Here is a 26367-nt window from a genome sequence, read left to right as displayed (position 1 = left end):
AAAATAGTTTGGAGAATTAGCACGCAATCTAATCTGCTGTGTGCCAAATTGTTAAAAGCTAAATATTTTAAAGATGAAGAATTTCTGCATATTCAAAATGACAGAAATAACTTTTCCTGGATTTAGAAGGGTGTTGAAGTTGGCCTCAAGATTTTTCAAATCAATGTGTGTATGGAGATTAAAAATGGGAAGAAGACTCGCATCTGACAGGACAACTAGATTATCTATCTGCAAGATAAACCAATTCCTTCTTGTCCAAGTCATTGGAGTTACACATATGTGTTAGAGCATTGCTCGGTCGAACTCGCATGCGTTGCTATCTTAAGCATGTTTGTCAATGTTAGTGATCAAAACTATAAGTCTTGATTTCTAGCTTATATAGCTAAAGGTCTCGGACTAGGATAGAAAGTGTAGTTGAGCTCAAGACTCCATGGAAATCATCATACAAGACGAAGGACTACTCAAGGAACTGGTGGATCTTCATCGACTAAAAGGTATGTGGAGACTTGAACTTATCTGTCACTCAAAAGTCTATCTACTGTATCTCCTATTCTTGAGACAAAAGTCGTTTTGATATATAGACTTTCATTATACACATTTGCTATTTCGATCCGAGTGTAACTCGCCTATCTATTTCTCGAAATATGTGTTGGTAAGATTTCGCTTTAGCCAAATTCATCTTGACCTAGTGACGAATGTCATGTTATGTTTCAATCACTTTGGAATTGCTCTGACGAAAAATGGTCTGTGAATAACGGCTATATAACTTCCTCTGAGAATGTTTCAATGATTGAAATAAGAGTTTAGATTACATAACCATTGGTAGGATATAAGTATTGTTGTGGAAAAAAATATATGTATAAGTCCTTATTCCTTGAACCAAAGTTTGCGAACTTTGTTGATCAAGAGAAACGGAATGTGGCGTGAGCCAAGTCCGCGAACTCAATCCGCAAACTGGCGGAAGTTCTCAACTCGAGAATTTCTGCCGGAGTTTGTGAACTCCTTCCGTGAGCTTAAGTCCGAGAACCCAGTCCGCGAACTTGAGCAGGTTATATCTAAAATCGGTTGTTCTTGAACTCATGTTTATATAAACTAAGGAATGCTTTTGCAAACCGTGGCTATAAAGTTCATGAACCGATTCGAGTGAATCAAATCGTTATTGCTTCGATTGTGTCTTGTGTAGTTACATAAGATCTAAGCAATTGAACAACTATCTAACTAGTTCATTTGAGTCATTTGAACTAGTTATGGTGAAGAAGAATATGGTGGATATGAAAGTGATCATATGGCTAACCATTTGGTTAAATATTGTTGAACCAACAAATGTTAATGTTTAGGAACGGCTACATAAACCCAAAATTGTACATTTCATTTGTGTGTGACAAGCTAAGTTTTCGATCCAACGGTTGAGAAATATTAGCTTGAATCTAATCAGGTTTTCATCTAACGGTGAATATTGAACGCTTTGTTACCAAGCTAACGTTGATTGCAAACCCTGATTTGAAAGACTATATAAGGGAGAACTCTAGAAACTGGGACACCTAATCCCCACACCTTACGTGTGATACTAGTTGCATAGCTAGAGTCGATTCTCCTTTAACCTTTGGTTTCTTCTTCTAAGCCAGGTTAACGACTTAAAGACTTCATTGGGATTGTGAAGCCAGACAGATACTACTTTTCTTGTAGTTGTGTGCTCTGATCTTGCATCTTCTATCGTTACGAGTACGATTGTAATAATTGGCTCGAGATTTATATCTCCGATAGGCAAGATAGAAAAGAAATCACAAACACTTCGTCTCATCGTTTGTGATTCCACAATATCTTTTTTCGCTGCGTCGATTAGGATTATTGTGAGGTGATTGATAATACTAGGCTGTTCTTCGGGATTATAAGTCCGGTTTATCAATTGGTTCCTGTTCACCTTGATTTATCAAAAGACGGAACAAAACTCATAGGTATATTCGTGGGAGACGGATTTATCTATTACCGTAGACTTTTCTGTGTAATATAGATTTGTTTATTAAAGTCTTCGACTTTGGGTCGTAGCAACTCTTAGTTGTGGGTGAGATCAGCTAAGGGAATCAAGTACGTAGCATCCTGCTGGGATCAGAGACGTAGGAGCATAACTGTTCCTTGGATCAGTGTGAGATTGGTTGGGGTTCAACTACAGTCCAGACCGAAGTTAGTTTGGAGTAGGCTAGTGTCTGTAGCGGCTTAATACAGTGTATGTTCAATCTGGACTAGGTCCAGGGGTTTTTCTGCATTTACGGTTTCCTCGTTAACAAAATTCTGGTGTCTGTTTTATTTCTTTTCCGCATTATATTTTGTTATATAATTGAAATATCAAAAGTTGTGCGTTGTTCAATCAATTAGAATATCCGACCTTTTGGTTGTTGATTTAAATTGATTGGCACTTGGATATTGGTCTTTGCTACCATCCAAGTTATCTCTCTTTGATAAAGACTCGCAGATTGCTATTTGCTTGAGTAAAGATCAAATTGAGAGATTGAGATATAAACTCTTTGATATACTTTTATCTAGATTGAGTCTGACTATCTAGTTGATTCTCTAGAAAGTATATTGGAGTTTGTCCATACATATTGCTAAGCAAAATATTGGGTGTGGTTGTTGTACCCCCACTTTTTCAATTGGTATCAGAGCAGGAAAACACGTTCAAGACCTCACAAGTCTGTGTTTGTAGCGATCTTACTCTATGGACAGAAAAGTCTCTAGAAACGCTTCACCAGGATTAAAAACCAATCGTAGAAAAAGTTCTAATAAACTGGTTATTCTCCAGAAAAAGTTGGATGAACAAATCCGGATCAACTATGATCTCATAGCAGAAATTGCAATGCTTAAGGATTTGAAGTCTGTTAAAATCCCTTTAATGGATTTGAATAACTCCATTTGCTTCTCTCTGAAGAACAGTCATAAGTCAAGCAATAAACAACGTTCACATGTTGTCAAAACTGATATGACTCAGAACTTTTCTGGCGATTCCAAAAGTGTTGGCCCATGTTTGTTTTGTGATTCTTCGAATCATTTTCAATGTTCTTGTATGTTCTTCCACAAGAGACTGAAAGTTGCAAGTAATCTTCACACGAAAACAAGAAAACTTAGTGCTTCTCTAAAAGGACGTACAAAACTATCAGGAAACCCTAAACATGAAAGTACTAATAGTATGAGAGATTTTGCTTTAAAATCAACATCACCCTTTCAATGGTTTCTTGACAGTGGATGTAGCAGACATATGACAGGTGATCTTACATGGTTTGTTTCTTCTGACGACTATGAAGGAGGACCAGTAACTTTCAGAGATGGGAGTTGTTGCTACATTAGCAAGAAAGGGACGATCAAACTGCCCGGCGTACCTGAAATCCATGATGTAGTATACGTAAAAGGTATGACTGCAAATCTTCTTTCTATCAGTCAAATTTGTGACAAAAGCCATCGAGTTGTCTTCAATGCAAATGGATGGGACATTGTAGACAAAACTGGGAAAGTAATTTTTCAAGGAACTCATGGTAAAAACAACTGTTATCTTCTCGATACTCAGTTTAGCAATTGTTGCAATTTGACTAAGGTGGAATCGACACATCTTTGGCATGAGCGTTTTGGTCATATCAACTATCGTCTTCTAACTAAGATCATTGACAAAGAACTTGTTAGAGGCGTTCCCAAAATCAATGCAAAGATTGAAGGTGTATGTGGTGCCTGTCAAAAGGGTAAACAAACTAAAGTTCACCATAAATCATCTCGAGATATTCTCACTAAAGCTCCACTTGATTTAATTCATATGGATCTCTTCGGACCAATTCAACAACCCACGATTGCTGGTAAGAAGTATGCTTTAGTTATGGTATATGATTACACCAGATTCACTCGGGTTGTATTTCTGTCTCATAAAAATAAAACCCTTGATGAATTCAAGATTATTGTTAAAAGAATCCAAAACGAACAAGGTCGCAAACCAAAGAAAATTAGGAGCGACCGTGGAACTGAATTCAAGGACACTAAGGTGTTTGAATTTTGTGACGAACTGGGAATTATTCAACAATATTCACCGCCCATTACTCCTCAAGCTAATGGAGTTGCAGAAAGAAAGAATAGGAACATTCAGGAAATGGCCAGGGTAATGCTCCATAACAAAAACCTACCTCTATGGTTTTGGGGAGAAGCTGTTTTTACAGCATGTTATTTGATCAACCGTGTTTATTTACGGTCTAAAACCCTAAACACTCCTTATGAGTTGTGTTATGGAAGAAAACCCAACCTGCACTATCTTAGAGTGTTCGGAAGTAAATGCTACATTCTAAAAGATCGAGAACATAGATGGAAATTCGATACTAAAAGTGATGAAGGTATCTTTCTTGGATATGCTTCTGATAGCCGTGGTTTTCGAGTGTTTAATCTCAGAACTCAAGTCATGATGGAATCTGCTAATGTCATCATCGATGATATTAATGATTTTCATCATGATAATCCTCCTGCTGAACTGCCTCCAACCGAGACAATTGAGAAAGTCAAAGAAATACCAGAATCAGTTGAAGTTATCCCAAATGTTGCTGATCCTGATATTTCTAGTGACGAGGAGAAGATCACTGATCAGGATACTCCTGACAAACAAGAACGTGTCCCTCCGAGACACCTCTGGGTTCAAAGGAATCATGATCCCAACAGTATTATTGGAGGAAGAGATTCTACAGCTAAGAGTAGAGGGCAACTTCAAAACATGTGCAATTTTGGTTGCTATCTGTCACAAGTAGAACCGAGAAATATTGATGAAGCTCTGAACGATCCCTTTTGGGTGAATGCAATGCATGAAGATTTAAATCAATTTATAATACAAGACGTATGGGAACTCGTACCATGTACCTCCAATGTTAATATTGTTGGAACAAAATGGATATTCAAGAACAAGTCTGATGAATTTGGCACAATTATCAGAAATAAAGCCAGACTTGTCGCTCAAGGATATTCAAAAATTGAAGGTATCGAATTTGAAGAAACCTTTGCTCCTGTGGCATGCCTTGAGTCCATTATACTTTTATTATCTCATGCTTTTTATCTCAAGGTTAAACTTTTCCAAATGGATATAAAATCCGCGTTCCTAAACGGAATTCTAAAAGAAGAAGTCTATGCTGCTCAACCTAAAGGATTTAAAAACCTTGATTTCCCAGATCACGTTCTTAAGCTCAAAAAGACATTATATGGGTTAAAACAAGCACCTAGAGCCTGGTTTGAAAAACTTACCACTTCTCTTATTAGAAAAGGTTTTTCAAGAGGTGGAGATGATAAAACTTTGTTTACCAAATGGAGTGGAAAAAATGTTGTCATTGCTCAAGTCTATGTAGATGATATCATCTATGGCTCAACTTCAGATAAGCTTGCAAAGGATTTTCAAGTTTCACTTGCTAAAGAGTTTAAAATGAGCAATGTTGGTGAGTTAAAGTTCTTTTTAGGATTACAGATTCAACAACATAAGGATGGAATCTACTTATCTCAAGAAAAATATGCAAGGGATCTTGTTACAAGATTCGGTCTAGATAAGTCAAGTCCGAAACTGACACCTATGCCCACTACTGGTAAATTACACAGAGATGAGAAAGGAGTAAAAGTAGATCAAAAATTGTATCGTTCTATTATTGGTAGCCTTTTATATCTTACATCCACTAGACCTGGTATTTCTTTTAGTGTTGGTTGTTGTGTTAGATTTCAGTCTAATCCAAAGGAATCTCATCTTGCAGCTGCAAAGAGGATCATACGATATGTCAATCACACTATCGGGTATGGTCTATCTTACACTTTTGATACTAACACTGACCTTTCTGATTATTCAGATGCTGATTGGGAAGGATGTGTAGAAGACAAAAAAAGTACATCAGGGGGTTTCTACTATGTAGGACTGAATCTTGTGGCTTGGCATAGCAAGAAACACAATTCACAATCCCTGTCTACATGTGAAGCAGAATATATTGTAGCTGGCTCATGTTGCACTCAACTTCTTTGTATGAAACAAATGCTAGCTGATTATGGAATTAATACTGGAATAATGAAGATCTTTTGTGATAACTCTAGTGCGATTCGAATCACTGAGAATCCCGTTGAGCACTCAAGAACAAAACACATTGATATAAGGTACCATTTTATTCGAGATCTCTATGAAAATGGTATCATAAGTATGGAATTTGTGCCTTCTGAACAACAATTGGCTGATATTATCACTAAACCATTAGACACTGCTACTTTTCAACACTTACGACAGTCTATTGATGTTGTTTTGGTTCATTAAGTGTTTCTATGACTCTTGCCCCTGTGCTTATCTCGATCTTTTGGGAAATTGAGTTTGAAACTCCAGTAAGTGTTTACTTCAATTCTGTATTTGTTTCCGTAGGATTGATTTTTCTGTCATAGTTCTGTGTGTGTTGTGTCAAAAGAAACTCTTCTTTTCTTTCAAAATTAAGGTGACTCTTGTTGTTCTTTCGGGAATGACATTTTATGGGGGAGAGTTCTTTTGAACTTGTGCTTAATTGCCAAATCTTTGTGGGGAGTGCGGCTGTGGAATATTTTAGGGGTTATCTTGTATCTTTACAAACTCCTTGATGAATGCATTTAGATTCGGCTTTATGATTGCATCTAAAAAGATGATATACCTTTGCTTTCTTTTGGTCAAAAAATGTCTCTTTCGGAAATTTCATTAGGATCCCGTTCTTGTACCTTTGCCAATTTTATTGACAAAAAGGGGGAGAATTAATATGTAGTTCACACTACAAATACATATGGTTTTCGGATCATTATGTTAGGAGGAGTGGTTTCCATGTGAGATGGAGTATTGACTAAGGGGGAGTGATACGTATCACCATAGTATTGTTGTTGAAGTTGTGATCCAATTAGACTTTGACGCTGTGTAATGATACTATGACACTGTATAACAATGATTGAGAACTATTGTTTTCTCGTTGTTATAGCTACAGATTTTCAACAACGATGATGCTAAACTTACAACCTTTGGAATCATTGGATTACTTGGAAGTGACGAAGATTTCGAGTAGTTGAAGATTAGGCATGTGGAATAGGAGCTACAAAAGTTAATTTATTTGTTTTTTGTATTCCATATGTATTAATAGTTTTGTCACTAAAATTGACAAAAGGGGAGATTGTTAGAGCATTGCTCGGTCGAAATCGCATGCGTTGTTATCTCAAGCATGTTTGTCAATGTTAGTGATCAAAATTATAAGTCTTGATTTCTAGCCTATATAGCTAAAGGTATCGGACTAGGATAAAAAGTGTAGTTGAGATCAAGACTCCATGGAAATCATCATACAAGACGAAGGACTACTCAAGGAACTGGTGGATCTTCATCGACTAAAAGGAATGTGGAGACTTGAACTTATCTGTCAGTCAAAAGTCTATCTACTCTATCTCTTATTCTTGAGACAAAAGTCGTTTTGATATATAGACTTTCATTATACACATTTGCTATTTTGAGACGAGTGTAACTCGCCTATCTATTTCTCAAAATATGTGTTGGTAAGCTTTTGCTTTAGCCAAATTCATCTTTACCTAGTGACGAATGTCATGTTATGTTTCAATCACTTGGAAATTGCTCTGACGAAAAATGGTTTGTGAATAACGGCTATATAACGTCCTCTATGAATGTTTCAATGATTGAAATGAGAGTTTAGATTACATAACCATTGGTAGGATATAATCATTGTTGTGGAAACACATATATGTATAAATCCTTATTCCTTGAACCAAAGTTTGCGAAATTTGTTGATTAAGAGAAACGAAATGTGGCGTGAGCCAAGTCCGCGAACTCAGTCCGTGAACTGGCGGAAGTTCTCGACCCGAGAATTTTTGCTGGAGTTTGTGAACTCCTTCCGTGAGCTTAAGTCCACGAACCCAGTCCGCGAACTTGAGCAGGTTATATCTAAAATCGGTTGTTCTTATACTCATGTTTATATAAACTAAGGAATGCTTTTGCAAACGGTGGCTATAAAGTTCATGAACCGATTCGAGTGAATCAAATCGTTTTCACTTCGATTGTGTCTTGTGTATTTACATAAGATCTAAGCGATGTAACAACTCTTTAACTAGTTTATTTGAGTCATTTGAACTAGTTATGGTGAAGAAGAATATGGTGGATATGAAAGTGATCATACGGATAACCATTTGGTTAACTATTGTTGAACCAACAAATGTTAATGTTTGGGAACGGCTACATAAACCCCAAATTGGACATTTCATTTGTGTGTAACAAGCTAAGTTTTCGATCCAACGGTTGAGAAATATTAGCTTGAATCTAATCAGGTTTTCATCTAACGGTGAATATTGAATGCTTTGTTACCAAGCTAACGTTGATTGCAAACCCTGATTTGAAAGACTATATAAGGGAGAACTCTAGCAACTGGGAAACCTAATCCCCACACCTTACGTGTGATACTAGTTGCATAGCTAGAGTCGATTCTCCTTTAACCTTTGGTTTCTTCTTCTAAACCAGGTTAACGACTTAAAGACTTCATTGGGATTGTGAAGCCATACGGATACTACTTTTCTTGTAGTTGTGTGATCTTGCATCTTCTATCGTTACGAGTACGATTGTAATAATTGGCTCGAGATTTATATCTCTGATAGGAAAGATAGAAAAGTAATCACAAACACTTCGTCTCATCGTTTGTGATTCCACAATATTTTTTTTCGATGCGTCGATTAGGATTATTGTGAGGTGATTGATAATACTAGGCTGTTCTTCGGGAATAAGATCGGTTTATCAATTGGTTCCTGTTCACCTTGATTTATCAAAAGACGGAACAAAAATCGTAGGTATATTCGTGGGAGACGGATTTATCTATTACCGTAGACTTTTCTGTGTGATATAAATTTGTTTATTAAAGTCTTCGACTTTGGGTCGTAGCAACTCTTAGTTGTGGGTGAGATCAGCTAAGGGAATCAAGTACGTAGCATCCTGCTGGGATCAGAGACATAAGAGCATAACCGTTCCTTGGATCAGTGTGAGATTGGTTGGGGTTCAACTACAGTCCAGACCGAAGTTAGTTTGGAGTAGGCTAGTGTCTGTAGCGGCTTAATACAACGTATGTTCAATCTGGACTAGGTCCATGGGTTTTTCTGCATTTGCGGTTTCCTCGTTAACAAAATTCTGGTGTCTGTGTTATTTCTTTTCCGCATTATATTTTGTTATATAATTGAAATATCACAAGTTGTGCGTTGTTCAATCAATTAGAATATCCGACCTTTTGGTTGTTGATTTAAATTGATTGGCACTTGGATATTGGTCTTTGCAACCATCCAAGTTATCTCTCTTTGATAAAGACTCGCAGATTGCTATTTGCTTGAGTAAAGATTAAATTGAGAGATTGAGATATAAACTCTTTGATATACTTTTATCTAGATTGAGTCTGACTGTCTAGTTGATTCTTTAGAAAGTATATTGGAGTTTGTCCATACAGATTGCTAAGCGAAATATTGGGTGTGGTTGTTGTACCCCTACTTTTTCAGTATGTTTTTGAGATCATAAATCCAATTACTTCTCCATAGAATGTTAGTTTACTGCATGTTCTCTTTTCTCCGGAAGTTGCAAACAAAATCACAAGAATGCAAATCAATATGGAGGAAGAAGATATTATTCGATGGAGACCTACAAAGGATGGTTGTTCACTGTTAAAAGTGCATACAATAAGCTTGTAGAAAACACTGTTTTTCAACAAGTTGCACTTAATACTGTCCCTAAAGAGGTTTGGAAAGCTCTCTGGAAAATGAAGATCCCTCATAGAATAAAACTTTTCATTTGGAAGTGTCTCAAGGATATAGTGCAGACGAAAGATAATACATCTCGTTACAACAATAATATTAGTTCTCAGTGTAACATTTGCAGCTGCCCAGTAGAATCTCTTTTCCATCTCTGAAAAAGCAGGGGGTCTAACAACACCACCCAATATTTCGCTTAGCAATATGTATGGACAAACTCCAATATACTTTTTATGAGAATTAAGTAGACAGTTAGACTCAATCAATAAAAAGTTATATCAAAGAGTTTAAATCTCAATCTCTCGATTTGATCTTTACTCAAGCAAATGGAAATCTGCGAGTCTTTATCAAAGAGAGATAACTTGGACGGTACCAAAGACCAATGTCCAAAGATCAATCAATATCAATCAACATCCAAAGGTCGGATTTCCAATTGATGATCACAAATGCACAACCTGTATTATTTCAATTATAAAGCTAAACAATATAATGCGGAAAATGAAATAACACAGACACCAGAAATTTTTTAACGAGGAAACCACAAATGCAGAAAAACCCCGGGACCTAGTCCAGATTGAATACACACTGTATTAAGCCACTACAGACACTAGACTACTCCAAGCTAACTTCGGACTAGACTATAGTTGAACCCCAATCAGTCTCTCATCGATCCAAGGTACAGTTGTACTCCTACGCCTCTGATCCCAGCAGGATACTGCGCACTTGATTCCCTTAGCTGATCTCACCCACAACTAAGAGTTGCTGCAGCCCAAAATCGCAGACTTGATAATAAACAAATCTGTCTCACACAAAAAAGTCTATCAAAGGATAAATATGTCACCCAAAGAAAAACCCTACGTTTTGTTCCGTATTAAGATATAAAATCAAGGTGAACATGAACCAATTGATAATCCGGTCTTATATTCCCAAAGAACAACCTAGATTAACCAATCACCTCTCAACAATCCTTCTTGACTACACAAGCGGTTTGTCGAGGAATCGCAAACAGTGAGACGAAGATGTTTGTGACTTCTTTATCTTGCCTATCGGAGAACTCTCACGATCTCAAGCCAATCAAAGATTGTACTCGTACGATAGGAGATGCAAGATCAGATCACACAACTACGATAAAAGTAGTATCGGTCTGGCTTCACAATCCCAATGAAGTATTTAAGTCGTTAACCTGGTTTTAGAGAAGAAATCCAAAGGTTAAAGGAGAATCGACTCTAGCTATGCAACTAGTATCACACGTAAGGTGTGGGGATTAGGTTTCCCAATTGCTAGAGTTCTCCCTTATATAGTCTTTCAAATCAGGGTTTGCAATCAACGTTAGCTTGGTAACAAAGCATTCAATATTCACCATTAGATGAAAACCTGATTTAGATTCAAGCTAATATTTCTCAACCGTTAGATCGAAAATTTAGCTTGTCACATACACTTGGGTAGACGTTTACTGGGTTTGTGAAAACCGTGCCCAAACGTGTACGTGTATGTTGGTTCAACATAGTAACCCAAAAGGTTAACCATATGAGAATTTCATATTAACCTAGTTCTTCTTCACCATAACTAGTTCAATTGATTCAAATGAACTAGTTAGAGAGTTTTTCAATTGCTATGAGATCTTATGTAACTACACAAGACACAATTGAAACAAAGATGATTCGATTCGATGAATCGGATCATGAACTTTGTAGCCATGGTTTGCATAAATCATCCCTTAGTAATTTAAGTTTCATGTTCAGAACACATCTTTAGATCATAACCACTTAAGCTCACAAACAAGTTCGCGGACTTAAGGCAACCGGCAGAGTTTTCCAAACTCAACAGAAAATCTCGGCAAAGAGACTTCCGCCAGTTCGCGGACTAAACACGCAAACGAGTTTTTGGAAAATCCCATCAGAAATTCTTGGTAAGAGAACTTCCGTCAGTTCGCGGACTGGGTTTGCGGACTTGACAAAGCCAATTCCTCATGTTTCTCTCAATCAACAAAGTTCGAAACTTCGGATTAAGGAATAATGGTTATGTAATCTGAACTCTCATTCCAATCATTGAGATATTCTCAGAGGACGTTATATAGCCGTTATTCACAGACCGTTTTACGTCAGAGCAATTCTCAAAGTAATTAAAACTTTTCATGACTTTCTTCACTAGGTGAAGATAAACTTGATCAAAGCGAAACGCTTTACCAACACACGATTTCGAAAAAAGATAAGTAGTGAATACTCAACTCGAAATGTCAAATGTGTATGATCCAGTCTATATAGCATACGACTTTTTGTCTCATAAGAAGTAGGAGATAAAATAGATAGACTTTTGAGTGATAGATAAGTTCAAGTCTCCACATACCTTTTTGTTGATGAAGTTCCACAGTTCCTTGAGTAGATCTTAGTCGTTGTATGATGAATCGCCATGAAGTCCTTGAGCTCAACTACACTTTTCTATCCTAGTCCGAGACTTAGCTATGTATACTAGAAATCAAGACTCATAATTTTGATCACTAACATTGACAAACATGCTTGATATAGCAACGCATGCGAGGTTGACCGAGCTATGCTATAAAAATCTCCCCCTTTGTCAATTTTAGTGACAAAACTCACTAGTACAAATCTTTACATTGGCCACACTTAATCACAGTGTCCATAGGCTTTTGGTCATGGATTTTTTTCACTCCAAAAATGTGGCATCAGGTGCCGAGACAAAAAGGTATCCCTATGGCTGCATAAACTTTGAGTGGCTATAAAATATGATTAACCATGGCCATAACTCTAAAACCGTGTCTATATGGTACTCAATATTTTTTTGGTAGTTAAGCATTTTCACTATCACCGTGGCCATAGGATCCTTATAGACACACAATTTAATTATATGTGGCTAAAGTTTACCTTAAAGTCACGTAAATTTTATTATAGTCGTGGCCTTTGTCATCAATTGGACACGCAAAATTCATTTTATCATGGCCAATTCATGAGTTGCGGTCACACTAATTTTTCTCAACCATGGCCATCTCTATCATTTGGACACACGGAAAATAATTTAACATGGCTAATACATGATTTGTAGTCACGTTTAATCTATGGTACCATGGCCATCCATATTTTTGGACACATGATAAACATTTTACATGGCCAATTAATAAGTTATGGCTACTAAAAATTTGTAGCACCGTGGCTAAATTTTTTCGAAAGACACATCAAGTGTGTTGAATGTAGCTATTGTTCACCTTTTGGATACATCAAGTGTTTTCAATGTAGCTATTGTTCACCTTTTGGACACATCAAGTTTTTTGAATGTAGCTATTGTTCAACTTTTAGACACATCAAGTGTTTTCAATGTAGCTATTGTTCACCTTTTGGACACATCAAGTTTTCTGAATGTAGCTTTTGTTCACCTTTTGGACACATCAAGTGTTTTGAATGTAGCTATTGTTCACCTTTTGGACACATCAAGTGTTTTCAATGTAGCTATTCAAAAATCACCTAAATAACCATCCATAAAAAATTAATGAAGACTACAATTAGAATTGTACCAAAATAATTTCATTTCACAATATAATAAACATCTCAATCTGATAATTGTGCAGTAACCTTGAGAAAACAAACTTTCAAAGAGAGACTTAAAAGTTTAAACATCCAAATCCTATAGTCCACGACTATTTCTATTAATAATTAGGCTGCAGTCTTGAGTCTCTTGCTGGATCTCCGAGACTTTAGTTCCCCGCTCTTCATATATGAAGGTTTCTTCTTCTTTGTCTTCTTAGTGTTTGGGTCAGAATCATATTCATCGTTTGGGTCAGAATCATGTTCACCGGGGTCTGAAAGTGGATGGCCCTGCAGCAAGCCAGTGGATGTATAATTAAGGGAAAAAACCATGTTAACAGTTATATGGTCAGGATGCAGAAGGTAATAAACATGTATAATAAAGCAACTTACACTAGATCAAGAGATCACAAACTCTTTAGGCCAAGCTACTATAGATTTTTCAGCATCCTCTACTGTTTTGAGATGAGTAGATGGGACTGGCAAACAATGATTCTTTAATATCGACTTTTCAACCGTCACTCTGACACAATCATCCCGGAGTGGATCTCCATGAACCTTCTGACCTGGCACTGATGGAAGAACCGAACCCCATGCAATGATATTTCTCAGTGAAGCATGAGCCAGTTTGCATTTACCAATCTGCAAAACATAAATGTTATATTGACATCAACAGATTCAAATCTCAAAATGCTTAAATGCCTGTGAAAAGGACATACCGTTGAAAGTTCAGTTTTGTCTTTCGATTGAGAATTGTCTGGTGAACTAAGGGGTAGATGCTCAGATGCAGGAGACTTTTGTTTGTATTTTCCAGACTACAAAAATATACGCTATATTAACATCAACAAAAAATGGAACTCTCAAAGCACTATATATTTTAAATACCTTCAAAAGAAACATACCATTTGGAGTTCAGAACTATCTTTCGATCCCGTAGACTGAGATACATTTTCAGATTCAGGGTCATTTCTATTTGTATTAGATTCATTCCTTTCAGTCGGAGAAATGCTTGTAACAGGGGATTCAAGCATAAGAGACTTCTCTCTAATAGGAGATTTCTATATAGTGCAGTTGACATATTAGATACTGCAGAATTATTAGGAAATACATACTTAATCAAAATTACTTGGATGATGTTAAACATACCCGTGCCTTTTTGCTTTTGATTTTCTTTTTCAATATGCCTTGAGATTTTAGCTGAGACATTAAGCTGCTCATCATTTCTTCTTGTGCCTTCATTGCTGCCTTCATTTCCTTCATTTCTGCATCCTTCCTATCTCTCTCCATTTGGTTCGCGCGTCTTTCATCTTCCAGTTGTTTCTTCAGTTCAATGTGCTCCTTGGATGCTCCTTTCCGTGGAAGGTGCCAGTACGTTGTTGGAGTCACTCCCTTGCCTATACATCTTACACGCCCAACATGTTCTTCCCCAAACACAAGGGTGATAGAATCATTGCCTGGTTGTTTTCTCAAAGTTCCATCTTCCAGCTTCTTATCAAAATCCTCCTGCACAAAAAAAGAATTAAGGGATTAGAAGTGATAATCAATTAAATCAAAATTATTTTCACATTTACTCAAGCACAAAACAAATAGCTAGATAGTTTCAGTCGTCTTACAAGTTGAGCTGCTTTTTCCCTAACATCATCGTCATCGTATTCTCCATTTTTGTTTTGATGTGCCTTCCTCCATAGTAAAGACCGTGAAGGATTTTCATCTTCAAGGATCTCTTTCTCATTAATCTAGTAATTATAAAATACACAAGAAGAAAAATTAGATAGATAATACTATAATTTAAACTGGAAATAATAATAATTTTGTATAACAAACTGGACTTACTAATTTTTCCAACAGCCCTGCATACCCTGCTCTTCCCGTCCTGTGGTTATATTTGTGGTTCTTACGCGCCTTAGCTCCCCTAATGGACAACTCCTGAGCATACAGATTTAAAGAATTTCATTCATAAAAAAGTTAGACTAATTAATGAAATTAATATCAATATTTCCAAACTAAAACGTGCAATATACAACCTTGCATTTATCAGACAACCTCCACTTTACGAACTTGTCCCATTGTTCTTGGTTCACAATGACACGATATTGTTTAGGAACAATATTTAGTTTAGCAGGTTTACCCAAATTGGGTACTATGAACTTTACATACAACTTTCTTCTGAAGTTGCGCAAATGTTCCCCAAAATATTTCATAATTTGTCTTCTCATAGTCTCCTCAATTTCATAAAACCGCTGCCAAAATATGGAGATGTTAACGGCAGGTAACAAATTAATAACAAATATAGTATTAAAAATCAATATAGATCAGCATATACATACCAATAGTTCGTGCCATAACTTATCCCTCATCACTGAATTCACTTCCTTCCACTTCAAGTGCCTTAGACCAACGTCTCGACGTACCAATACACCCATGTAACTAGCAATTTCAGCTTTATATTTCCCCTTAAATCGACCAAAATTATCAAATTCTATCACATGCTTCTCGCCGTCAAAATTTTTCTTTAGCTTCTTCAATCTTGTTAAACCTCGAACATTATTCTCCTTAGACTCTACTGTATTGTTTGGAGCTCCTGTGTCTTTTTATAGTTCAAAAACCCAAAATAAGAGTAAACATGGTGTAAGAGTGTACTCATATTTTTTAAGTCCAAAGCAAACAAAAACAGACAAGCTAGTATAGCATTACCAGGCTGTTCAGGACTTTCAGTCGATTCATCATCAGAACTGGAGCTATCACCATCGGAACCGGTGCGACTACCATAGGAATCTTCGTCTTCATCCTCTGACTCTCCTAAATTCTGCAAGGCTTGAGCCTCCAGGGCTGCAGTCTCATTTTCAGCATACTCATCATCATCATACTCTGGCTCCCAACTCGAATTCTCTTGTGTAGTCATATAGGAAACTGCATATACATGTATATGATTCAATCAAATAAGGTCTGAATTCTTTTCAATCAAAAGTTATTAAGCTAGACACAAGCAAAAATTAAATAACAGTCAATTAACATGGTCTTGATTATGTCAGTACTAACATGGTCTTGATTAGTATGATTAGATGCAAGAGCAGGATGCCGTCTCAGAATTGTTAAAAGATATAACAATTAAAAAATTATTAATCGCTGAGGTTTTTACTAGAGCATTGAAAGAACTCAAGCAAGACTCCATTTCAAACATACACAATTATGTAAACCTACCAAGTTCCCTAAAAACAAACGACGGATGCCGATCTCCGACATAATTATAATCCTATTATACAAAATGTCAATGACTCGGGAGTATACACGACAGATGGAAGCTTACTGACCAGCTAAAGTTGATGAAAATGAGATAAAAATGTGATTTCTAGTGGTTTCAGGGAGAACCACAGAAGTTTAAACTATTGGTTTGCAATGTGAAAAACATTCATCAGAATAGACAGATAAAAAAACCAAGGAATAACATTCAATTGACCTAGCTCTGACATAATTATAATCCCATTATACAAAACGTCAATGACACGGGAGTATACACGACAGAGAATGTGGCCAGCTAAATGAGATAAGAATGTGATGTCGAGTGGTTTCAGGGAGAACCGCAGAAGCTTAAACTATTGTTTGCAGTGTGAAAAACATTAATCAGATTCATCGGAAAAGAAAGAAAAAAACATAAAAGAATAGCATTTCCATAACCATAGAAGACTGAGTTGTTATCCAGCCACTATGCAACTTAGAATACAATCTGCATAAAGATCCTAAGCATAACATAGGAAAAGCTTAAAATGCATGCACACCATTGTTCTTCTTAATAAGAAATAAACAGGTGCATAAACCCTGCTTTCAATGAATCAAAAATTAAGAATTAGGGTTTGAGTCAAAACTTAACCTTTGAATCAATTGGGTCTGATTCAAAAATTAAGGTTTGAATCAATTAGGGTTTGAATAACTAAGCTTTTTAGACGAAAGAAAGATTGAGAACAGGATATACCTTTATAAGATTTAGCCATGCAATTCCTCAACATCATACGGCCCTTTATAAAGTCGCACAGATTGAATAATCCCGCCGAAAATATTTTGCGTTTCATTTTCATCCCGCTCAAAATTATTTAGGGTGAACTGAAAAATCGATTGAGTTTGGTCTACGATTTCCTTTTTTCGGAAAAATCTCCTAAGAAAATACCATTTGATTTTGATCCTACGGTAGACCTAAAAATATTTCCAAACTTTAGAAATCCGATTTCCCTTTTTACTCTAACAAATCTCAATGTTTCCCTGATTTTAAGCCTAGAACTTTATCCCCTTTTTACTCTGCTTAGGTTTCTCTAGTTCTCTCCGCTCTGTAACTCTGGTTTAGGAGGAAAGATAAAACGAACAGAATTTTGAGGTGTTACAGAGCGTAAGATAAGAGGTTCTTCCCTATTAATCTAACTATTGGTTGGGCTTGTGATAAATATATTCACCGTTAGATTTACTATGGACATCCTATTCGATGCATTTTGAAATAACATAAGTAAAATCGTAATGGACTGGGCTGGAGTGTTAGCTTAAACCATGTAATGGACTGGGCTGGAGTGTTAGCTTAAACCATGTAATTGACTGGGCTGGACATAAATGTGGCATAAATTTTTTCATTATTTTTCATTTTTTACTTAAATTTTTTTTCATTTTTTTCCTTTTTTTTCTTTTTACTTTTTTTTTATTACATAATCAAAATTTAGTTACATAATCAAGACTCGACACTTCACCTGAAATATTGATCGATTCGGAACGAGTTCGAGTAAAACTGATGAAAATGGAACTTCGTCCTTTGGAATCGAGACACGGAAAAATTTAGTTATTACATAATCAAAATTTAGTTATTACATAATAAAAATTTAGTTATTACATGATCAAAATTTAGTTACATAATCAAGACTCGACACTTCACCTGAAATATTGATCGATTCGAAACGAGTTCGAGTAAAACTGAAGAAAACGGAACTTCGTCCTTTGGAATCGAGACACGACAAAATTTAGTTATTACATAATCATAATTTAGTTATTACATAATCAAAATTTAGTTATTACATGATCAAAATTTAGTTACATAATCAAGACTCGACACTTCACCTGAAATATTGATCGATTCGAAACGAGTTCGAGTAAAACTGATGAAAACGGAACTTCGTCCTTTGGAATCGAGACACGGAAAAATTTAGTTATTACATAATCAAAATTTATTTATTACATAATAAAAATTTAGTTATTACATGATCAAAATTTAGTTACATAATCAAGACTCGACACTTCACCTGAAATATTGATCGATTCGGAACGAGTTCGAGTAAAACTGATGAAAACGGAACTTCGTCCTTTGGAATCGAGACACGTAAAAATTTAGTTATTACATAATCAAAATTTAGTTATTACATAATAAAAATTTAGTTATTACATGATCAAAATTTAGTTACATAATCAAGACTCGACACTTCACCTGAAATATTGATCGATTCAGAACGAGTTCGAGTAAAACTGATGAAAACGGAACTTCGTCCTTTGGAATCGAGACACGACAAAATTTAGTTATTACATAATCATAATTTAGTTATTACATAATCAAAATTTAGTTATTACATGATCAAAATTTAGTTACATAATCAAGAATCGACACTTCACCTGAAATATTGATCGATTCGGAACGAGTTCGAGTAAAACTGATGAAAATGGAACTTCGTCCTTTGGAATCGAGACACGGAAAAATTTAGTTATTACATAATCATAATTTAGTTATTACATAATAAAAATTTATTTATTACATGATCAAAATTTAGTTACATAATCAAGACTCGACACTTCACCTGAAATATTGATCGATTCAGAACGAGTTCGAGTAAAACTGATGAAAATGGAACTTCGCCCTTTGGAATCGAGACACGGAAAAATTTAGTTATTACATAATCATAATTTAGTTATTACATAATCAAAATTTATTTATTACATGATCAAAATTTAGTTACATAATCAAGACTCGACACTTCACCTGAAATATTGATCGATTCGGAACGAGTTCGAGTAAAACTGATGAAAATGGAACTTCGTCCTTTGGAATCGAGACACGGAAAAAATTAGTTATTACATAATCATAATTTAGTTATTACATAATCAAAATTTAGTTACATAATCAAGACTCGATACTTCACCTGAAATATTGATCGATTCAGAACGAGTTCGAGTAAAACTGATGAAAATGGAACTTCGTCCTTTGGAATCGAGACACGGAAAAATTTAGTTATTACATAATCATAATTTAGTTATTACATAATCATAATTTAGTTATTACATGATCAAAATTTAGTTTCATAATCAAGATTCGACACTTCACCTGAAATATTGATCGATTCGGAACGAGTTCGAGTAAAACTGATGAAAATGGAACTTCGTCCTTTGGAATCGAGACACGACAAAATTTAGTTATTACATAATCATAATTTAGTTATTACATAATCAAAATTTATTTATTACATGATCAAAATTTAGTTACATAATCAAGACTCGACACTTCACCTGAAATATTGATCGATTCGGAACGAGTTCGAGTAAAACTGATGAAAATGGAACTTCGTCCTTTGGAATCGAGACACGGAAAAATTTAGTTATTACATAATCATAACTTAGTTGTTACATAATCAAAATTTATTTATTACATGATCAAAATTTAGTTACATAATCAAGACTCGACACTTCACCTGAAATATTGATCGATTCGGAACGAGTTCGAGTAAAACTGATGAAAATGGAACTTCGTCCTTTGGAATCGAGACACGACAAAATTTAGTTATTACATAATCATAATTTAGTTATTACATAATCAAAATTTAGTTATAACATGATCAAAATTTAGTTACATAATCAAGACTCGACACTTCACCTGAAATATTGATCGATTCGGAACGAGTTCGAGTAAAACTGATGAAAATGGAACTTCGTCCTTTGGAATCGAGACACTGAAAAATTTAGTTATTACATAATCATAATTTAGTTATTACATAATCAAAATTTAGTTATTACATGATCAAAATTTAGTTACATAATCAAGACTCGACACTTCACCTGAAATATTGATCGATTCGAAACGAGTTCGAGTAAAACTGATGAAAACGGAACTTCTTCCTTTGGAATCGAGACACGTCAAAATTTAGTTATTACATAATCATAATTTAGTTATTACATAATCAAGACTCGATACTTCACCTGAAATATTGATCGATTCGGAACGAGTTCGAGTACTAATTTAATTTTAATCGAATAATTTATAATTTAATTTTAATCGAATAATTTATAATTAACTATAATTTAATTTTAATTAAATTTGTGTGGGGAAATAATTTAACTTTACTTTTTTTTTGATAAATTAACTATATTCACAAACTAATTTAATAAATTTTTTTTTGCATTTTCTTTACTTGTGTTGGTAAACCCTATTAAAAAAAAAAGACAAACACATGCTCGGTTTTGATGTTAACAATGTAAAATGGGTATCTTCTCAAACAGGCATGTACGCCTATCAGTTCATCCCTAAAATCTCTAAATCACTTCATCCATATCTCTCTATCTTAAGGAAAAAAATTCTCCAACTGATATTCTGGCAGAAAATAAGGGGATTTTCAGGGAAGATTTAGTCTTCAATTTTGGAAATATTTCTGCACCTCCATAGGATGAAAATCTGATGAAATCAAGAATATTGAGAACATCTAGCGGTAATAATCCCAGTCAATTATTTTTTTATTTGAACCCTAACCTTTTTATTTTGGGGTTGAAATCAAAAGAAATAACTTTTGGGCGGGATTATTGCCCCTTGATGTTTTAGAATATCTATAGATTCAACCCTAAAATCAGTCTGATTTACTCCCATCTTAGGTATGTTGTAGCATTCATTCTTAGATTGCTGAAATTCTCATTATACTAGATGATTTTTGCGTAGTAATAAGTGTTACTATGTTAGCTTTTTGAATTTTGTTGTAACCCATTGCACTCTGTGTTAGCTTCATCTGGTTCCCTTGATGTTAGTCACCATTGATGCTCTCTGAATTTGTTAGTCCTGACAATCTCTTTTGAGCAACCAGGTACTTGTGAGGCTGAAATACAAACCAAGGAGGGGGTAAGAAGGAGCATCACAATCTGTGGTAGTGCCTAAACCCAGTTTATACTGGAGGTATCATTCTCAAACCTTAAAGTTATTATCTCTGATAATTATCATGATAGCTTGTTGAACTGTAACCTCATTGTAATTTAGTTAAACCTCTGAACTTTTCATGCTATGTCTTGAATGATATACCCCATGTTTGCCTGAAATGTTGTTAACTCCTGCAACATATAGAATCTGTTGAGTAAAGTTTGTGTCTGAAGTTTGTGCACTAAAATTCTTTTTCGCTGCACTAAAGTTTGTGTCTATTCTTTTTCCTGCAACATATAGAATCTGTGCTCACTACTGCTTTGTTGTTCAGTACATCATGTTGAATCTGTGAGCATGTTTCATAGAACTTATCTGGTGATGTTATCCTATTTGAGGGACTAGTAAAATGGGTAGCTAAATGGGTGATGTATTGTAGCTGAATGAGTGATGTTTCATTCAATCTGGTGATGTTTCATAAAACTAAATGGTTGATGTTATCCTATTTGTTTTTGAATCTGTAGCTAAATGGGTGATGTATTGTAGGTACATGTATTTGTTTTCAATCTGTTTCAGGGGTGTCATTATTCTTCAGTGAAAGCATTGAGTTTCCAGTTCCAGGAGAGACAGATTTAGTGATTTGCTTTATGTATAATACTATCGTGCAGTTTCGAGCATTTTCAGTTAAGACCTTTGGAAGAATTTGAAAATTTGCAATGATAAAATTCTTAACTTTTGCAACAATTGCCTGGGATTTGTTGTTTCTGGATCTAATTTCTACTAAATCAGCACTTTGAGACGAGGAGAGAAAAGCCAGAAAAGGAAGGCATTTTTTTAAAGAATCACTAAAACTGACTCAAAGTTACTTATAGGTATGTTTTTCAAGACTTGATGTACTATGCACCAGTGTTAAGTACTTCGTATTTTTTTTCTCACTGTCATTGTGCAATCATTCTTCATGAACATTAGAGCTCTTTCTCGACAGATGTGACTTCACATCTGTCTAAAGAAGAAGATTTGAGCTCCCAGAGATATAAAAGTTGCCAACTATGTCAATTATAGAACTAGGGACATACTACTTATGATCTGATATTTCTAAGTTAATCAATTAGAGTACTTATTTGAAATGACATTTTGATTTCTAAGTTAATCAATTAGAGCACAGATCAGTGTTTACTCTAATTTAACAAACACACTGACCCTAGAGCTGCTGCAATTCATTCTCGCGAAATCTCCCAACTGCGGCTGACATACAGACCCTTCAGTATGTGTTATTCCAAAACTTGAAATGACTCCATATACTGAAAGTACTGAACCAATTTTCCTGAGTTAATACTGGATGTCTGATTATGGGTTTGTGTGGCATGATTATCGGTTTGTATGAGGGAAATTGCATATTGCCTGTTTCATCTGTTATTACCATGTTTGTACATATAAATTTTTTATGTTTCAAATGGTGCTGAATTTATTGGTAATTTCAAGACTTGTATGTCTAAATTGTCAAGTTAGGGGATAACTATTATTTTGAAATGAAACATATTTATTAGTTAATGCTAAGCTTGTATTTCTGAATTGATTTATCAGTTTTTGCTTTCATTGGAGTGCAACTGATGGATCTACTGGTCTCTTTGCGTTTCAGAATGGATAAATCCTGGATGAGTACTGATAGAACGAAGAAACGTTATAGAGAAGGAGTTGCGGCGTTTCTGCGGTATGCTGTCAACCATCTCAAGGAGGAGGGTGAGACATATGATGAATTTCTTATGTTGTGTCCGTGTACAAATTGTTTAAATCTCTGTGCATGCTCCGTTGGCGACGTAGAAGATCATTTATTCGTAAATGGAATCGATCAAACGTATACTATTTGGAATAAGCATGGGGAAAAGGATGAGGCAATAACTAGTAGTAAGCCAGTTAACGTCAACAATGGTATGCACGCTGAATTTGATTTGGGAACTCCCACTGATGCTCCAGACGAAGATTTTGGAATGGGAACTCCCACTGATGCTCCAGACACTATAGATATGATGCAGGCTGCAGAAGAGTTCGCAGATGACCCTATAAAGTTTAAAAAGTTACTTGAAAATGCTGAAAATCCCTTATACGAAGGATGTCCCAACTTCACAAAGTTGTCTGCAATTGTGCAATTGTTTAAGTTGAAGAGTAAGCACGGTGCATCAGACATGTTTTTTAATGAATTGTTACCCTTGTTAAAGGACATGCTTCCCAAAGAAGGTAATTTAATGGCGAGGAGTACATATCAGGCAAAAAAAATATTGAAATCAATGGGTTCAGGGTACACAAAGATACATGCATGTATCAACAACTGCATTCTTTATTGGAATGAGTACAAGGATGAAAAAGTGTGTCCTACTTGTAAAGCACCCAGATGGAAAGTTGACAGGGATGGTAAAGTTTACGAGAATGTTCCAGCAAAGGTATTGTGGTACTTCGACATCATCCCAAGATTTCAGCGGCTGTTTCAATCGAAGCACACAGCAAAAGATTTGATATGGCACGATACCACTAGAAACAAAGACGGTGTTTTACGTCATCCGGCAGACTCACATGCTTGGAGAGAGATAGATAACAATTTCCCAGAAATTAAAGGTGATCCAAGAAATTTGCGGTTAGCTGTTTCGGCTGATGGAGTTGATGTAAACACAGGCACCAAACATCACAGTGTATGGCCAGTTTTGGTTGTGATTTACAACCTTCCACCGGGGCTGTGTATGAAGAGAAAGTTCATCATGTTGTCGTTACTTATAGATGGTGCGCCAGGAAACAACATCGATGTCTTTTTAGAACCTCTTGTTAAAGATTTTCAATTCTTATTTGAGAAGGGAAAGAGAACATGGGATGCATATGCCCAAGAAATGTTTACTCTACGTGCAGTTGTTTTGTGGACGATAAACGATTATCCTGCTCTTGGTACACTATGTGGTTGTCGCTACGCTGGATATCATGGTTGTGTGGTGTGTCGTAAAAAAACGCACAGTATTAGGCTTCATGACTCAAACAAGAATGTTTATGTTGGTTATAGAAGATTTTTACCCTATGAGCATCCGTTCAGAAGGCAGAAGGGGGCATTTGGCGGAAAACAAGAGTGGGAGACTGCTCCAGAACCAATGACCGGGGAAGAAATATATGAGGAGGTAAAATGTATAAAGAATTCATGGGGAAAGAAGGGGACGAATACTCAAGGGGAAGACGTGCAGGCTACACCTGGAAAAGGTGGAAATATGAAGCGCATCGGAAAAACGAAAATTGAGCGCATCAGAAAAATATCAAAAGAAGTCGATAGGTCAGGTGAGGAAGAGGAAGGCAGGGAAACCACTTACTGGAGCAAGTACAACATATGGCAGCGACTACTTAGATATTGGCGCTATAATGATGTCCAACATTGTATTGATTTCATGCATGTCGAAAAGAATGTGGGACAAAGTCTTGTTGGAACGTTGCTGCACAACGGGAATACAAAAGATGGATTAAACGCCAGAAAGGATTTGGTGCGTTTGGGGTTAAAATCGGAGTTACACCCTAAGACAGATGACAAAGGAACGATACTTCCCGCAGCATGTTATACATTAACTACGGAAGAAAAAGACATATTCTTAGAGACACTATCCGAGTTAAGAGTTCCAGAAGGGTATTGTTCGGATTTTTCCACCCTTGTGAACCTAAAAGAGCGTAAGCTGATCGGACTCAAATCACATGATTACCATATGCTTATGCAACAATTTTTGCCCGTCGCTATTCGATCAATTATGCCTACACCTGTGAGATATGCTATTATCAGGTTTTGTTTCTTTTTCAGATCAATATCTGCCAAAGAAATCATGGTGGAAGAGCTAGATAAATTGCAAGAGGATCTCTGTGTGACGTTATGCTTACTAGAGAAGTATTTTCTTCCATCCTTCTTTGACATCATGATTCATTTAACTGTACATCTTACCAGGGAAGTGAAGTTATGCGGTCCGGTTTGCTTTCGATGGATGTATCCTTTCGAAAGGTGTATGAAGGTTATAAAGGGGCATGTGCGAAACAAGAAACAACCTTGTGGATGCATTGCCGAAGAGAATGTTGCAGAAGAGACGATTGAGATATATTGTGAGTACCATAAAAGCATCAGGACAATTGGTATTCCACTAGATAGGCATAATACATCTCAGGAGGGAGAACCGTTATCAGCTGAAGAGCCGTGTATAGTTACCCCTGAACAGTTGAGACAAGCACATTTCTATGTAATGCAGAACACGCCTGAAATTGAGCCTTACATAGAGTAAGTATTAATTTGTTTTTTTTTCCTGTTTTTTTTCCTGTTTTTTTTTTGTACAAAGTATAATAACATTTGGTTATTGTACATACCAGCCGACACAAGCTATATTTGGAAACTAACTATTCTACTAAAAAGCGAGCATGGCTAGAGAAAGAGCACTCTAACACTTTTGGCGCTTGGTTAAAAAATGAGGTAATAGGTCATATAAAAAGTGTCTTGTTTGATGTGTTATATTCCTTTAAACTCAAGGTTCATCCTAATAATGAATTTCAGGTTGAAAAAGAGTTGGCAGACGACAGAGAAAGTATCTCAGAGAACTTAAGATGGATATCACACGGCCCGCACTACGAGGTAACGAAATACACTGTATATCGCATCAATGGATATCTATTCCGCACAAGATCCCGTGATGGTAGAATTCACCAGAATAGTGGGGTTAGCGTTGCAGCAAATGACATGCACATATCTAGAGATGATGATGTTACATATGGTAAAGCCTCTTATTATGGTGTCTTGCAAGAGATATGGGAGTTAGATTACTGTGAAAGAAAAGTTCATCTGTTCAAGTGCAATTGGGTTGATAATAAACGTGGGGTCAAAAGAGATGCTCTTGGCTACAAGATTGTTGACCTTACTATGTTGGGATACAAAAA

The 26367-nt window shown here is 35.8% G+C and overlaps 1 protein-coding gene across 1 annotated transcript in view; it reads left to right on the top strand.

Annotated features, from left to right (window-relative positions):
• The first annotated feature begins 23045 nt into the window (after positions 1-23045).
• The window catches only part of LOC113312916, a 3811-nt gene continuing 489 nt past the window's right edge, over positions 23046-26367 (top strand). The window contains exons 1-5 of the mRNA XM_026561648.1: positions 23046-24102; positions 24205-25234; positions 25394-25717; positions 25807-25906; positions 25988-26352. Of these exons, the coding sequence (XP_026417433.1) occupies positions 23046-24102; positions 24205-25234; positions 25394-25717; positions 25807-25906; positions 25988-26352 (2876 nt within the window). The remainder of the gene's footprint in view (positions 24103-24204; positions 25235-25393; positions 25718-25806; positions 25907-25987; positions 26353-26367) is intronic.

Source organism: Papaver somniferum, chromosome 9 (genome assembly GCF_003573695.1).
Source record: "Papaver somniferum cultivar HN1 chromosome 9, ASM357369v1, whole genome shotgun sequence".
In the NCBI taxonomy this organism is placed as follows: Eukaryota; Viridiplantae; Streptophyta; class Magnoliopsida; order Ranunculales; family Papaveraceae; genus Papaver; species Papaver somniferum.
This window is presented reverse-complemented; position numbering and strand designations above follow the sequence as displayed.